At 38.7% G+C, this 17,224-nt stretch overlaps 2 protein-coding genes and 1 long non-coding RNA gene across 3 annotated transcripts in view; 1 reads left to right on the top strand and 2 right to left on the bottom strand.

The window, feature by feature from the left end:
• LOC144649965 (uncharacterized) overlaps nucleotides 1–3,032 on the bottom strand; it is a 31,191-nt gene extending 28,159 nt beyond the window's left edge. Inside the window, exon 1 of the mRNA XM_078509572.1 lies at nucleotides 2,797–3,032. The gene's annotated coding sequence lies outside the window, so the exon portion shown is untranslated. The remainder of the gene's footprint in view (nucleotides 1–2,796) is intronic.
• Nucleotides 1–17,224, top strand: part of LOC144650012 (uncharacterized) — a 258,602-nt gene that overhangs the window by 79,156 nt on the left and 162,222 nt on the right. The window lies entirely within an intron of this gene.
• LOC144649963 (uncharacterized) lies at nucleotides 5,097–17,159 on the bottom strand. Its single transcript, XM_078509567.1, has 10 exons — nucleotides 17,051–17,159; nucleotides 15,527–15,753; nucleotides 15,051–15,209; nucleotides 14,425–14,604; nucleotides 12,638–12,856; nucleotides 12,328–12,471; nucleotides 8,428–8,607; nucleotides 8,020–8,256; nucleotides 6,689–6,844; nucleotides 5,097–5,731 (listed from the first exon to the last, which is right to left on the bottom strand). Exons 2-10 carry the CDS (start codon nucleotides 15,734–15,736, stop codon nucleotides 5,531–5,533), a joined length of 1,686 nt encoding a protein of 561 aa, XP_078365693.1. The 5' UTR covers nucleotides 15,737–15,753; nucleotides 17,051–17,159; the 3' UTR covers nucleotides 5,097–5,530.

Below are 17,224 nucleotides of genomic sequence, written 5' to 3'. Positions count from 1 at the left end.
ATCCATCAATGCATCGCCGACTCGAAAACGTTTTGCGAGCGACTTGTTTTACTTCATTTTACTTTTAATTACTTGTTACAAAGAACGGCTTGTTTTGATGAAAAAAAATATCCAACAATGATTACGATCAAAACTCTTCCAAAATGTGCACCGTACATGAAGCAATGTATCCAAGCATCAATTTCGTTGTTAGTAACAATAAGACTCGAAGCAATATCGAATGTTAATGTTTTTAATTCTGAGCTTAAAGCCCTGTTTACAAGGTAACCATTCCGACTCCCTTTACCCAGTGCTGAGTTCACAGCTAAGGTTATTCCAAGTCTTCTGCTCGAGCTAGAGTAAATAACTTGCTAGCTGTTCACCCCATTGCTGTTGACTCAGTAAAGAAATTAAAGCATTTAACGGATAACACATTTAGTTTCAAAACCGATTTTCACAAAGTTTACGTAGTTTGGCAGTTCCAGTAAAATCGCATCTTATCATTAACTTCTAATATAAGTTCACTTAAAAACCCCAAAAAGTATTTTGCGGCAAAGTTATACCGAACAAATGCCGAATATGTTATGATGAGCGCTAATAGCAACAGGCATTGTAGCAAAAATTTCGTCCATAAAAGCCTGTCAGTATGTCAGAAATGATTTGTTCTCAACTCAAAACTTGAACAAGCTAGCCTGAGTAAATTTGATGTTCCTTTGATCCGCACAATTCGACGATGTATTGGTTTTTTGATCATATATTTTGTTTCTTGGAGCTAGAATTAAATTCATGTTGTTCCAGGTACGCTGTAGTTAAGCCTGATTCTCATATGATCGCCCCGATCGTCTCTGTCGCTGTTGTCGTTTGCAAACTCTGAGGCGATCGAAGCGATTGGAAGCGATAGTTTGCGATATATACATATTCCTTTTTTAACGCCAAATTAAAACTCGAAGCTATTTTTTGGTGTTTCATGTTATTTATCAGTAGGCCATATATCGATGGAGCAGGGCTCCAGGTAGTAAAATGATCGGGCTCCGGGCTCCAAAGCAGAAATTTCAGGGCTCCAGGGCTCCAGGGACCCCCCCCCCCCTCCCCCCCCCCCCCTTTGGGACCCTGTTCGATGCAAAGGCAAACCTCGTGGCCTTCTATCTTCTCGTTATTGCCGTTTTACGGCGAAGAAGCAAAAGGGAGGCCGAAAGGAAACGTAGTTCTTGGTAATATTAATGCCCCATGGGACAGTTTGGATCGCTTCGATCCTCTCCCTCTGTGGCAGTAGTTCTCATATAATCGTTTGCGATCGCCGCGGTCTGCGACCGATCGCCACGGGCGATCGAAGCGATCGGATCGCCCCGATCGTCGCAGACGTCTCAGTCTGTAATGTTCTCATATGATCGCCCCGAACGCGAGCAAACTTTTTAAAGCAACAGAAGCGACAGAGACGATCGGGGCGATCATATGAGAACCAGCCTTTAGTTGTCAGTAACTATAGCTAACCGTTTAAAAAAATGGCACGTAATGCATGCAGAAGCGATGACGTTTTACAAAGGGTTTTAAATATTTTTAGGAAATTTGTCAAAAATTAACGTAAATTAAAGTTCAGTGGAACACCGCTTTAGGGCACCTGCTTAACACGAACAGTTTTGTTTGTCCATACATTTTCTCTAACATTAATTTAATAACGGACAACAGACACTTTCTACTGTGACCGAAGTGAAACGGTCTCGTACAAAGTTTACCTTGCTTTACGGATACTTTTTGGTCACTGCTTATATTATCTTTGCACCATACATTTTTCCATTTGTATTGATTTTGTCCTTTTTGCACCTCGTTAGAAAAATGAAAACTTTCTTCAAGCTATGCGTTTAATTCTAGTTGCGTTACCTTATAGCGTGACATCTAATCTACGATACACGATACCTTTCGCGAACGACCGGATATGCAAGGTCAAGTTCTGTTTCTGACCGGACCACACAGACCCATTGTATGATTTCGGGCGACTGCGTAGCGTATATAAACAGTGATGTTATATGCTGATTTTAAATGGTGAACATGGCGACAGATAAAAGAAATATGTTCCATACGTTTCGGGGTTTCTGTCCCTTCTTCGGTGGAGAAAAATCAACTGGCATTTCAATTTATTCCACAGAAGAAGGGGCAGTAACCCCGAAACAAAAGCAACATATTTCTTCTATCTGGCGCATTATTCTCGTTTACACAGGTCAATTGTACATATGTCTGTTTACTGAATCTAATAGAATTTGTCAAATATAATTTGTCTCTTTCGTTCATATCTTTTATTAGTCTTTTCTAACTCCCCAGGAGTATTTTGCTTTGTGTTTTTCGCGGCGCATTTCTTGTTGAGCTAAACTTTTTCCCCAAAAAAAAAAAAAAAAAAAAAAAAAAAAAAAAAAAAAAAAAAAAAAAAAAAAAAAAAAAAAAAAAAAAAAAAAAAAAAAAAAAAAAAAAAAAAAAAAAAACCACCCCCAAACACAGAGACTTATCTCCTGTGCTAAACTTGATCTTTGTTCTTCCTGTAGTTAGTTTCCAGTCCTATTCGGTCGTTCGATCGGCCCGGACAGAACCGATCGAAGGGCTCCAGCATAAAGCGATGTAACGCCATCGCTTAAAAACCAGCGCAAGCGCTCAGCTTTGGATTTCTTAGTGTCATGATCAGGGCAAGCCTGTTATTTTGTAAACACTTTGAACGTGCAAGTGCTATAGCTAGAGTAACCCCGTGCTAGAGTGAAGTAAAAAAATAATAAAAATAAATGCACTAGGGGTAACGCTTTGTAATGAGTATTGTTGATGTAATGTGCTTACCGTATTTTTGGCTTATTTTCTTTTGTGAAGTCTTTATAAGTACTGTTCAGCAACAGATGTTGTAAATTGAAACGCTTGAATTCTTTTGTGAAGTCTTTCTGAGTACCGTTCCTCAAAAAATATTGTAAGCTAAAACGCTTGCTGTAGAACTATCATTCCGTCCATCGAGTCGCGTCCGACGAAGTAGAACGCAAGCACAATATTGTGTGTCGCGTGCTTTCACGTGCATTTTTCCTGTTTTCGACATGTATTCAGATGTATGTAGAACGCAAGCACAATATTGTGTGCCGCGTGCTTTCACGTGCAGTTTTCCTGTTTTCGACATGTATGCAGATTTTTTAGGGGCTAGCTTAGCCTCAGGCTCGTTTTAAGTCTGAATCCTCGCTTTCACGCATCAGTCATGGATTAGTTCACTTATCAAGCTTCAACTTCTGGTGTGTTGTTTTGAACAGCCGTGTGGTTTTGCATTCCTTGATCCTGGCGTTTTTGTCGTTGTCTTTGTGCACTCAGTCAAACGTGTCGTGGCTATCTTTCTTTATGTTGACCCTTAAATTTTTTTTTTTTTTTTTTTTTTTTTTTTATTTTTTTTTTTTTTTTTTTTTTTTTTTTTTTTTTTTTTTTTTTTTTTCTTTTTTTTTTTTTTTTTTTTTTTTTTTTTCTTCTTTCTTTTTAAAAAAAAAATTGCAAAAAAATTTGAAAAAAAAAAAATAAAAAAAAAAAAAAAAAAAAATAAATTAAATAAAAAAAAAGATAATAACTCCCCCCCAAAACGAAAAAAGTCGACTTTAGCAGTGAAAGAGTTAAATTGCTCAGAGCGTGACACATGTAATCAATCAATGCATTTTATTTGCTTTTGGAAATTTACTTCACCAGGCACTTGGAGTGGTCGCCTTAAAGGGTTTCATTTATCAGAAGAATAAAGGTGGGTGACTCCAAAGCTGACTCCAAAAGGCATGTTCAGTTTAACAAGGTTTCAGCTAACAACAAATTGATTGAGCTTTTTGCTGGGACCGGTAAAGGAATATAATAACTGGGTTATAAGGCTCTGTGGTAATTTGGGTTATTTTTCGTATATATGCAGAATTGTGGAAGATTACCATTTATTTATTTTTTTTTACTGGAAAGCAAAGGCTACCAATGGGCGCCTTGATCCTTGGTCAGTCTCACCTTGCTTTCGCGTTTTTTATCCTGTTTAAAAAAATCGCTGTGTTGTCTAATGTATACTTATTCTTCTTATTCACATATTTACACGCCTTTCGTTTTCTTTTCTCCATTTCAAGTTCTCGCTGGCTTGAATATTACATTGCCAAGTGTTTTTGAGCCATTCTCATAACATGTGTTTTATATACTGCAAGTTTCTCTTTCTCGATCATTCTCATCTTGTTCTTCTGTACATTATACGGCTCCTTTCTTCCTTCTTTCATGTATACTTTCACGATTTCTCTAGTTGTATCCGTATGCCACGAAACGTCAAAACTGACATCCTCTGTGGAGGCGTTTTTCATCAAAACATGGCCCGGAGGCAATCGGGTACGTAATTATTTCTTACAGCTTGAACATTGGAAACACCTACTAAATTGCTTCTTAGGTTCAGAGAAAGATCGGAATATTACAAGAATAAATAAAAGTTGATTCATAATAATCCATATAACGTGAACAAATCCTGTCCAGAGACTGTCGACCGCGGGCCCACCAAGAACAACAACAGTATGTCATCTTGGCACTCCCTGAAGAAGGACAATAAAACTGTTCAAAACATCGTTTTATAATTGCATTTTAATACCTCAAGAAAGTCCTGTCTAAGATTAAAATTACTATAATTTTATTTTACAACGTTTTTCTTTTGTCCAAAGTTACTTGCTAGGAGGTGTTTCTTTCATTTTCGTTTTAATTCTTTTCTTGGCCAAAGACTTGTATTGTATTACCTATCTCTTTCTCTGCATGCCACACAAATGTCTTTCATTGCTGTAAAACTGAGACGTTTAAATCAGCATCTAAAAACACTTCCTTAAGTCGCTGAAATATGAAAACCGAAATAAATCTTTGACAAACTATGACCCACAAAATTTCATTCAAAAGGACGCAAAAGAATAGAGTTGCATTGTTTATTTTTGTCTGATTCGGCAATGAGACTACACTTGAGTTTAACAATCGGGTACACGAGTCTTCCTCCGGTCTTCGCCCATCACGGCTACTCCATCAGCTTCAACGACCAGACTTCATCATCGACTACACACTCACTCTCGACTCCCTCACGTCAGTCACCACACAGTCTCTCACTCTCTCACCCACATCACACTTCGAACTACTTTTTAATTATAATGTCGTTTCTAAGACGGAGTCTCCAAGGAGTTGAGGGGCTCCGGGGCTCACCTTATCTGTACTACAGGCTCTGAGACTAACGCGCACACATCTCTTTCGAAATATATTGTTTCGATATGCAAAAAAGGTTCATCTTTAAATTAAATGTCTTGTATCCACTTGCATAGCACAGCTATATAATGATATACGACCATAGAACTCAGAGAAAATTTATTTCCCATTATATTTGTAAGGCTTAAAATTGAGAAGTGTATTGTATAGTTATTTTTAGCCCTTTTGTTGTAGGGGTGTATTTTATTAATGTTCTATTGTATTTTTTTCTATTTCATTCCATTCTATTCTTTTCTATTCTATTTTACTTTTTCTGTTCTGTTCTATTTAAACAGTATGCCGCAGCCGGTTTGCAAAATTGTTAAACATAGCTAGCCACCACAGCGGGTTGTCGCAGTTGTGTATCAGGTGCCTGGTCAGGTGCGGGTTGTCGCAGTTGTGAATAAGGTGGCTCGTCAGCTTGCTGTGGGTGATGGACTTCCTCCGCCCTTTGCTTCCGGTACAACATGCAAAGGAGGCAAATATCCAAGATGAAAATTAGCGACGAGAGGTAACCAAAGGCCTGTCAAAACAAAGAACATAAACCATGTGTAATTGAGCCTGAATAGTAAAAGTATCCAATCATCATTTAATTTCTCTTTCAAAGTGACTGTACAAAGTTAAACATAGCTAAACTAAAAGCCCTTGAGAATAGAGGCATTGATGGCTGAGGGGTCAACAGCAACAATGTACTCCAACCTATGATTTTTTAATCAAGTCATTTATCTGTTGGACTACATAAAGATCCAGTACATAACTAATTTGAAAAAAAAAACTGGTAGGTTGATACTAGAAGATGGAATTTAGTCTACCATTGATGTCATTCCTCGTGGATGATATCTCGAAGACAAAGGCAATACTAAAAGAACTTAGGTGTTCAAAAATGAAGGGGAGGGGGAGAAGAGAAAGATTCGAATGTAGGGGAAGCAAGGGCGAACTGAGGATGGACCAGTTTCATGAACGAGGGCAAAGTAACGATGAGATTTATCTTCCATAAGTAGGCTAAACAAGGCGTTGATGACCTTATATTCTCCAATCAGAAAAGGTTTTGTCTCGTTCTGTTCTGCTTTGCTCGGCTCTGCTCTACTCTGCTCTGTTCATTCATGTCATGTCACGCCATATCATGTCATGTCACGTCATGTCTTAACATAAAATGTCATGTCATGTTATGACATGTCGTGCTATGAAATGACGTGACATGGCATGGCGGGCATGACGTGATGTGTCGTGATATGACGTGACGTGACGTGACGTGACAATGACATGTTATGTCATTTCGTGTTACATGATACGTGTTTCGTGTCAGGGCATTCGTGGTTGCAACTGCCTGGCATATATATAGTGAGCAAGTCGTTTTCGTCGTCTCTTGAGAACACTGGAAAGACCACATGGGAAGAAAGATGTCATCGTTTTTTGACCGCTGCATGCTAAAAAAGCTACAACTTGGATCAGTGTATTTACAGATGCGATATATACTTACTAAGCCAATCCGAAGGGCTACAGCCGGCCAATTTTCGTAATCTTTTTTTGCCCAATTTTTGTATTCCTTTCCCAAGTCGATAGCCAGTGCACGTGGTGTAAGGTAACCGCAACAAGCGAACAACAAAATCAATAAGACGAAGTAGATAATCAACGTCTGCAAATATTTCAAAAGAAACAAACAAAGACATAAATTAGTAAAAGTATTGAAATATATAACAGCTGTAGTATTTTGTCCTGGGAATTGTTCTTCAAGGCATCCTCACAATGACAAACATGCAAATCTTAATCACGGAGGCTTTAAACCTCGCAGGTAGGTTAAACGTGATGCTTCTCGCACGATGGCGCTGACTGTAGTGGAGTGCAAATGTGAAAATGCCCATTTTATTTTAATATGTATTATTATTATTATTATTATTATTATTATTATTATTATTATTATTATATTTAGTAGTTGTAGTAGTAGAATTTTTATTATTTTATTATTATTGTTATTATTATTATTATTATTATTATTATTATTATTATTATTATTATTATTATTATTATTAAGATAGGAGGAGCATGCAAAAAGCTAGGGACACTGCGGTGACAAACATGACAAATAAACTCGAGTCGTCAAAACTTTGATTTTAAAAATAAAAAAATAAAAGTCTCAGCACTTGCATATAATATATTCCTTTCTAGCTAAAAATCTTAACCCTGGTTCGTGCGATCCTCTGCCATTTTTGATTGGTTCGTTTTGACCATGAGTATGCATTGCCAGGTTATTCTAAACTTTCTCTTCTTCCGCCTGGGTCAACGCCTATATATAAGGCGAGGAAGGAGGAATTTACGGTCTAGACTAGACAAATTCGATGATGTTGATGATGAAGATGACTTCGCAAATTCGCCCGAAACAGCATTAGGTTTTCTATTCGAGCCGTTCTCTTATACATTTAAGAGAAATGTTTATTTTTTATCAGGAGGAAAATTTTATAAGCTTTATGCTAATACTTAGTTTGTAGCGCTAACATTGTAATGCTAAAAAAGAGATGCCACTAAAAATTGAGTAAATAAATAAGTCCCACCTGGCAAGAGGAAGACCAGTTGGCTATTTATCAAAGGGTAACCGCGAATTTGAACTCAGAACGACGGAGAACAAATCTAGCTAGTGGCAGGGTGGAGGGATTGAACCTGGTTCCCTTTGGATTGCAACACCAGCGCCCTAAGCCACTCGGCCACTTTGCCTCCTCGTGTTTTTGGCTAACGTAACGTTATTATCTGAGATGTGGGTTGTCAGTTCAATTTGAATTATTTTGCAGTTATTAATTAAACTGTGCCGTGATTTACCGTCAGAGTGCACCGGGAGGAGCGGCTGTAAAGTTTGTCCAAACGTAATGTGAATGTCAAGGCCAAGATATTGACCATCACCCAGCAAAGGACTGTGACTCCTTGAAAGAAATCTGCTTTTAAATCTTTATGGATTTTGTCTGGCCTGGTAACTCTGTACAAGTAACCCCTCATATTATATAAAAGGGCAAAGTCGAAGTAATTTACGATGCACACCCATGCCACAAACAGGAGAACCTGCAAATGTATATATATAGACATATATTAACATAAATGTCAAGAATGAAGTCAGACACTTTAATTAATTATTTAGTATAAGGTTGTACAAAAATGGGATTAAGAATTAAGTAATTACAAAATCATATAAAAACGAAATTAATTCCTGATTGTGAGATTTCTAGGACTTACAATTTCTGTCAATTTCACATAAAACACTGAAGATCGCAGGTAATTGGTGTTCACATTTTCGGCTTGTCTCTGGGGAGGTCCTTGATCGGGGGATGTCTCCTGCGCTCGCTGGGTCAAATACAACTTGTAGTTCAACACCACATCCACGACGAACAATAAACAGGATACAAATCCAAAGGCCTGTGAAATACAAACAAAAGGGAAGATGTAGGCCATGGTAACAGGGCTAAGAGCAATCAAATCAATTGCAAACACGCAATTAAAGAACATCGTAGCCTTCCCTAAATAATTTATTTTTAAAAACTTTTAGCTAAGCTAGAATCGTTACTTAGGAACACCCACTCAAATTCGCGTCAAAAAATTTTTTTGCCTGAAACTCTAGCAAATGAAAGACTTTACTATGGCTAGAACTGAAACATATTTGGTTTGATTCAAAATGATTTTCAGGCGGCGTTAGGAGCCATCAAATATTTTGCCCCTTCGGGACCCGCCACAACGTCTGAAAAATTAGAAAAATAGGCATTCTCGAGCCGCTTTCAAATACTTTATTCGCATCAAACACCAATTATTTTTATATCAAATTGTTTATCAACGTTTCTAGATTGTTTTAGAAAGTAGCAACTTTCCCCTCGATTTATCTGGAAATGCGAAATCAAGGATACATGTATAATGACCACTACTGGTCGGCATCGAACGAAGGTTGAAAAATGGCATTGACTTACAAGCGAATATTTCAATTTCGGGACGCAGCTGATAGCTCTACTCTACAAAGTCGAAAGTGTAGTCCTTTATCTGCTAAAATATGCAAAATCTCCTCTACGTTTTCAGTATTTCAAAAGTTATGACCGTTTGTATCAGCACATGTGCGAGTAATGACGACAATATATGCAGATATGTTGTTATTACTTGCACATGTGCTGATACCACGCTGATACAAATGGTCTAACTTTTGAATTTCTGAAAACGTTCGTTTGATTTTGCATATTTAAGCAGATAAAAGACTACCTCTGGGACTTTTTCAGCTGTCTGAAAAAAAAAAAAAAAAAAAAAAAAAAAAAAAAAAAAAAAAAAAAAAAAAAAAAAAAAAAAAAAGAGTAGAGTTATCAGCTAGGTCCCGAAATTGAAATATTCGCTTCTACATAAATCAAGGCCATTTTTCAACCTTCTTTCGATGCCAATCAGTAGTGGTCATTATATCCTTGATTTCGCATTTCCCCGATAAATCGGGGGAAAAATTGCTAACTTCTTAGAAAACTAGAAATTTTTATGAGCAAATCGATATAAAGATTATCGGTGTTTGATGCAAATGAAATATTTGACAGCGGCTTGAAAAACGCCTATTTTTTCTTATTTTTCAGACGTTGCGGCGGGACCAAAAGGGCAAAATATTTAATGGCTTCTAACGTGGCCAGAAAATCATTCTGAATCCAACCAAATCTGATTTAGTTTTAGCCTCGGAAAAGTCTTTCAGTTGCCAGAGTTTCAGGCAAAATTATTTTTGACGCGAAATTGAGTGGGTGTTTTTAAGAAAGACAGCCTCTTAATTAATACCAGTGATAATGATAATGATAACACTTTATTTGTAGTACTTCCACGAAGTGGCTCTTACGCATATACCTTTATTGCAGTAAAAATTAAACCAAGGCTAAGAAGTAAACGATGTATGATATTACAGTTTTTGAATAAAAGTACTATTTATTGCAAACCAATTTTTCGTGTAAATACGACTAAAAATTGGATAAAAAGCATGGACTGTGGTATATCCAGTGGACTCTTCTTAGTTGCAGTAACTATGAAGCTACAGCTTCGAACAGCATTACCACGAGATGAACGCTCGCGCAGGAAACAGCTAGACATTGCTGCCAAACTGAAGTGTCCCAACATCAAGAATGTGTTTGCCCTAGCTAGAACTGAGAAATATTTTAGTGTGCTAATTCTATCAAAACAGATGAAGAAGACCATGACATTGACATAAAATGGAGTTCCATCAAGAACATATACTGTGAAAATACAAAGCATGTTGTCGGATGTTGAAGGAAGAAAAAAAAAGGAGTGGCTACCACGTGATAAATGGTCGGAGGTTGATGGAAGAAAAAAACACAGAACAACTTGCTCGACACCAAAGCTGCAGGAGCAGATCAAAAATAGTTTATAAGAGCAAGGAAAGGGACGTGAAGAGGTGCGAAAGCACAGACAAAAGGTGCTATATGGAGGAGCTGACTGATGATACTGAACAAGCTGCAGCAAAGAGCGAGATGAGTGTCGTTTACAAGATTACTTAATGCGTTTGTGGTAACAGCATCAGACAGTCTGTACCTGACAAAGAAATGAATGGCAATGCTTAAACATCAGAGCGAGCAGCAAGGTGGGTGCAGCACTTCCAATTACAAGTGCTTAACCATATGCCTGCACCCAGAACCAGATTAACCAGCTAATCTCCCAGAGGCTGATGATATGCACGAAATTAACATCAGCCCGACATAATACTGAAGTTGAAGTTAGAACTGTCATCAAAGCCATGAAGAGTGGCAAAGCTTCTGGCAATGATTCCGTCCATACTTAGATGCTGAAAGCTGACATTGAGACATCGACAAAAAAATCTGACTGACCTCTTCACAACCATCTGGACCAAGGATACCATCCCAGCTCTCACTTTGAATGCAATGTCACATCCTAGATAATAATATACTCTCTCCGAGTGGTTCCAAGTCAAGTCTGAAGTGAGACAGGAGTGTATCTAACCTAAAATCAGGCGTTATTTTTCTCGCGGCTCGCAGGCTAGGGTGTATCCTCTCACCCATCCTCTTCCTTCTCATCATTCACTGAACCATGTGAACGACCACCTCAGAAAAACCCAGAGGCAACTCATGGAACTTCGTTTCTCACCTAGAGGACCTTGATTTTATAGATGACCTCGCTATTCTCTCCACAAACCGTTCCAACTTGTTGGAGGAGACGATATTCTTGAAATCTATGCTAAACAAAGAGGTATTAACATCAGCACAGCCAAGACTCAAGTGAGATGAATGCCATCCTGACCGCACCAATCACAGTCACTTGTGACCCAAATAAGTTTGTGGGCGACTTCACGTAACTGGGAACTCTCTTCAATAAAGACAATGGAGATGCAGAAAGATACTAAGGCTAGACGTGAAAAGCTCGCGTACACTTGCCCGCTCCGCTCCTGGGTCAACCATAGCTGACAGGTTCGACTATACAGCAAGAGTGCTGGCTGTCGGTCCGGCTGTTCTCCACATGGGTGTCTCCCACGGCCACTCTTCCCAATGACCTTGATGGGAATCACAGTATGGAACAACATACCTGTTCGGCGGAGGCCAGTGTTGTATGCTCTTTCTCCCCTCTAACCTATCAAATTACTCTCAGCAAAATAACAAATACTCCCCCCGACCCACTGCCGGGTAGCAAGTTACTGTGAACATTATTTTTTTCGGGGCCTACCCAGATCGCTCGCCACTAAAGGTTTTAGTAAAAAATAGTAAACCCCACAATAGAGACAAAAGTTAAAAAACAATTATCACAGTTTAGAGAATGTCAGGGTGTGCATACCTCGCGACATAAATTCGACTGTCTAAGTAAGTTGTTTTAGGCGAAATGTCTTAGAGGACTTCCGATTCTGAGCGGGTCCGCTCTGTTTGGTTAAAAAACAAACATGTTTTGCCAAAGTATAAAACACAGAAAATCCATACGTTGCTAAAAGTTATATCATAAAGCAGATAAAGAAAGCCAAATTATAAAACATTTCACTCGTCTTGAAAACATGCACGAAATACATTTTCTAAATTTCTCTGGTGTTTTCGTCGTGTTATATTATAATAAATGGCTTTCCTTGTTTATCTCAAAGTTACCAAGTACAACGGATCATGCAATCAATATACGTACCAGCCCAAGCAGAAGAGCTAATTTGAAAGGCTTGTCTGTCTTAACAGAACGTTTGTAGGATTCTCCCCATTCAACAGCCCGTGGTGTCAGGTTTCCGCAACAAGCGCTCAACAAAATGAGCAAGATGAAGTGGATAATCAGTGTCTGCGAACACAAAAGATGCAAAAAAGAAAATAAGCAAGATTAATGTAACAGTTGTAGCAGAGCTTCATATTAAGCTTCCGCCACAGCCCGTCTCTCACTTTTCAAGGATACCCGAAATGTAAAATCAGAAGGTCAACAGATGGTGTCAAGGTTGTCTGTTACCTACCATCAAAGTCCAGCAAGGAGCTCGTCTAAAGAGCTTGTCAAAACTAAACATAGATGTCAAAGCCAAAAGAATGACCATCGCCCAGGAAAATATTATGATTTCTCTGAAGAGAATTGCTTTTGAATCTTCATAGGCATCAAAACTGAGTTTCCCGTCGTCGAAAGGGCCGGGAAAGTAAAAATACTTTAGTATGCACACCAACGCCGCAAACAGAAAGGCCTGAAAGGCAACAAAAGAAATAATGTGATGTTGAGTCACTGTTTGCAACATTGCATACAGCCTAAGGGATATTTTAACTTTTAACTCTTACGGAGAATTGCCAATTTATTTAGTGACCCATCACTCCAAATGACTTGTGACCTAGGCGACTGTGCAATAATTACCTGGAATGAGGATGGGGTGGAGGTCGGAAAATGGTAAAATACGGCTAAATGTAACCCTACCCCCCTCCCATCACTAAGCAAAATTTAATTTCAACTCCTCACTTACTGATAGTATTAAGGTCAATCTCCAACCCTGCTCCCCTATCGGTTCCCCCATACCTAATTTACGTGTTGGAGGTCTTCCTCATGCACAAACATTACTTCAGCTCACTCTTCAACGTATGCGATCTCTCCATCGGAATCACTAGTTGACTCTGATTCTGAAGTTGCGTCGTTTCAACAGAAGCTGTGAAATTCATCATTTTCAAAAACTCTGGAAGTATTCCCTGATAATTTGGTTAGTCAGATCTGCCTTACTTCTGCTTATCTTGGGACCATGCTGTTTCAAGTTCAATTTAAGCTTGTTGTTCGTGAGCGCTAAATCCACATCTTTTTCATCTTTTTTTTTCATTTTTCGAACAATTATTAAATGGAAGAGTGTCCCTTTTTCTTAATTCTTTTTTCGCCTTTGTATTCAAGAGCTTAAGGTGTTCTTTTACACGAAGTCTTTTACACGTTGTACTGTGAAGAGAAAAGTTTCCCTCGTTGACCATTTTGCATTCTAATAGTCTTTTGACCATATATTTAGTTTAAAGTAATACCCCCCCCCTACGCGCGTGCGCATAAGAGTGTATCAAACTTTACATCCAAACCCACTTTCTAGTTGTGATTCTCTCCTATACCCCCTTTATTCCCTAACAACCAACCACCCTCCCCCCCCCCCCCCCAATATCCGGTTAATTATTGCACCAGTCCCTAAACATTGTTTTAGCATGGGCATCTTGATGGAGAACAGTCAGAGACCTACAATTTAAGGCTTTTTAATCCAAACCTAAAAAGTAATTTTGGCCTTCTGAGGCAAGGCTGCGAAGATTCTTCTAAAGTTGTTAAGAGAGTGGCTTGAAATATTACAATCATCGACTGGCTGGTCAATAAACACTCCATCATTCGATCGATCGCTCAGACGTATTGTAAACACGACTAAGAAATAGCTCCCTTTTTCGACAAATCCATCTCAGTGCTGAGCTCAAACGTGCGGCAAACGGCAAGTTGCTAGCCGCAAAAATTGTGCGCCGCGCTAACGAGTTTTACATTACATCAGCTCCATCAATATGATTATATTTTTTTGGCCAAGAAAGTGAATTTTGCAACAAAATTTACGTCAGCCATTTCCTGTGTAATAACATACTAAGGATTGCGAAAGTGGCATCCGAAATGATAAGTTTTTTGGTAAAATTGGTGTTTTTAGGGACGTAGGAAATTCTTTGTACCTTCTTCGTCTCTAGCTTTTGGCAAAAGTATAAGGACTACAGTTAAATTCTAATCTTATAAACTTACATGTATGCAAATTACAACAGGACTTACAATTTCTGTTAATTTCACACAAAACATCGGGGATCGCAAGTATTTGGTGTTGACATCTCCTGCCTGTCTCTGGTGAGGTCCATGGTCGAGGGATGTCTCCTGCGCTCGCTGCGTCAGATACAACTTGAAGCTCAACACCATATCCACGACGAACACTATACAGCATAAAAATCCGAAGGCCTGTCAAAGACGAACAAAAGGAGTGGGTACTGAAGCATGCGGTTTGTTATGGAGAGATGCGGTGACAACAACGGTTACGCCAAACTCGAGGACAATGTTAATTTTCTAATTTTAGATAAACTTTCCTGAACAAAGTAAAAACAGAGCTTTTCTACTTAAGAGAAGGTGGCAAAGTGGAAGGGGGAGGGGTGGAAAAATATTTTACCCTCTTGGATATTTTAACAAAAAGAGAAAACCTACAAAGTACCTAGTGGGAAGGAGATTACCACGATAGAGATAATAGTAAAAAGGAATCAGCCACCAATGATAGTCAGGGTGTTCATGTCACATAATTAACAGAAAAGCAACTGACTTCGCAAGGCGTGTCAGAGTTCAGCCTTACAGAAATTTCTTACAGAAATTTTCTACAAGATGTATCAGTGCATTAAATTCGGTAATATACTTACCAGCCCTATCTGAAGGGCTAATATGTTAAGCTTGATTGACTCATCGTCAAATTCTTTAGACAAACTTTTGTCACGCTTTTTTAATTCGACAGCCCGTGGTGTCAGGTTTCCACAAGAAGCGATCAACAAAACGGACAAGATGAAGTAGATAATCACTGTCTGCAAGAATCACAAAAGATAAAAAAAAAGTTAGTATAATGACAGCAAAGAAACAATAGACCACAATGACTCTATTCTAATCTGGCAACTAACAGGTAAAAAACGAGCCATTTTGTAGCGAATGAAGGCGATTTTGCTGGGCGATCTTCTCATTTTTACTCGCACCACGCTCCCTCGATCTTATCAATCCAACATGGCGGATAAAATACTTAATCGAAATATTCAGCACTCACTTGCCATAAATATTTGCCTGCTATACAGGCCATTTTTGTTTGACCAGTTTGGATGATATCAAGAGAAACTAAATTGGGACCTACCGTCAGAGTCCAAGGAGAAGAGCGGCTGCAAAGTTTGTCAAAACTTAACACGGATGTCAAAGCTATGAGTACGACCATCACCCAAGATAGGATTGTGACTCCTTTAAAAAGATCCACTTTTGAATCTTCGGGTTGCCGTAAATAAAAGAATGGGATGTCCGGCGATGTATACGTGTTATGTCTGCAAAGTACTTTACGATGCACACCCATGCCGCAAACAATAAAGCCTGCAAAGTATAAAGCCGGGTGACAAATGTGACAAATATATTTGATCGTGTAGATGACACAACAATTATTAAATTTGTCAGCCGTCCAAAGTTAAGTGCGCCAGTAATGGCCTCGGACAGCAAAGAAACGCACAGAATTGAACTGCGCGTTCACAGTGCCTAGAGGTAGTTTGGGAGATTTTGGACCACATCACCCTGGCGCAATATTTGCCACATTTTATGTGCCGAGTCGTCTACACGAGCAATTCCTCGTATGTGACAGCTGTTATTTGTCACACATAAGCTAAGACGCTAGTTTGTCAACAAATATATTTGTCACATAAAAATTGACCAATTTTATCATCTACACGAGCAAATAAAAATTGTCAAATAAAAACGCTTCCGGCTCAACAATTCTTATATCCTGCACCGTCACCGCTGAAGTCTAATAGTTATTTTAGGCTTTTTTCAATTACTCGTACGGAATAGTGGTTACCCACTCCACCAGGTAAATTTTTCATCAAAATGGCATTAATAAGCATTTAAACGACAGAACTTGAGAAATTTATATATTGCACTTTTCAAGGGTTAGCTAGCTTACACCACGATAAAGTAAAACCAAAACTACCGAGTGAAAAAGTCAAGAATTTGAAACGTTAAAATGATTGATAGATAATCTACTTGTTCGAGTCTCGAGTCTATACTCGACTTTCGCACTCGAGGTATCCTTTTAAAAAGATGTTGAACACAAATTCAATTTATAGCGCTCAATATGGAAACGCCATAAGGGTGCCCCTCTGCGGGGCACTGATACATACACTGGGGCACTCCATTTTGCCCAACATGAATATTAAGCGAGAAGCTGCAAGTTAAGGCACAAGCCGTTCCAAAGGTTCTTGCTACACAAGGCTTTTACACAATATCTTCTCACAAGCTGATCAGTTCGCATTGGCTTCGATGGCGATTCGTTCGTATTTGGAATTTTTTGGTCGTTTCTTTATTTTTCATAGGAATTGAGGAATCAGTGCATGCATTTTCAGTTACCAGAATAACGCGCGCATAAAACTAAGCATCTAAAAGAATGCAGCCAAATTACAACTGATCTCTCTTTTTAATGGCCTCCCTATATATATATTACTTTATTTTGTCCTATTTGCCTTTCATGAGAGCTCGGTGATCTGCATCTTCAAAACTCAGGAACACTTTTTTCTTTGGAGTTTTCTAGGGTGGGAATTTATTTATATCGTCCCCGCTTTTAGCTTCAGATGCACACATAAACAGGTGGCTTAAGAGTATACAAATAGCAACGAAGACTTACAATTTCTGCCAATTTAGCATAAAACACCGAGGACCTTATGTAGTCCTTGTCGATATCCAAGGCCCGTCTCTGGAGAGACCCATGGTCGGAGGATGTCTTCTGCGCCCTCTGGGTCTGAAACAACTTGTAACTCACCACCATATCCACAACGAACACAATGCAGGATAAAAATCC

The sequence above is a fragment of the Oculina patagonica genome, chromosome 4 (assembly GCF_052425735.1).
Source record: "Oculina patagonica isolate OP01 chromosome 4, crgOcupat, whole genome shotgun sequence".
NCBI lineage: Eukaryota > Metazoa > Cnidaria > Anthozoa > Scleractinia > Oculinidae > Oculina > Oculina patagonica.
This window is presented reverse-complemented; position numbering and strand designations above follow the sequence as displayed.

Coding starts and splice junctions, on each gene's coding strand:
- LOC144649963 (XM_078509567.1), bottom strand. CDS start 15,736: ATGGGTGTGCATCGTAAAGTACTTTGCAGACATAACACGTATACATCG. Junction 8,257..8,427: donor ATGTGAAATTGACAGAAATT/GTAAGTCCTAGA, acceptor ATACATTTGCAG/GTTCTCCTGTTTGTGGCATG. Junction 5,732..6,688: donor TAGCCCTTCGGATTGGCTTA/GTAAGTATATAT, acceptor TTGTTTTGACAG/GCCTTTGGTTACCTCTCGTC.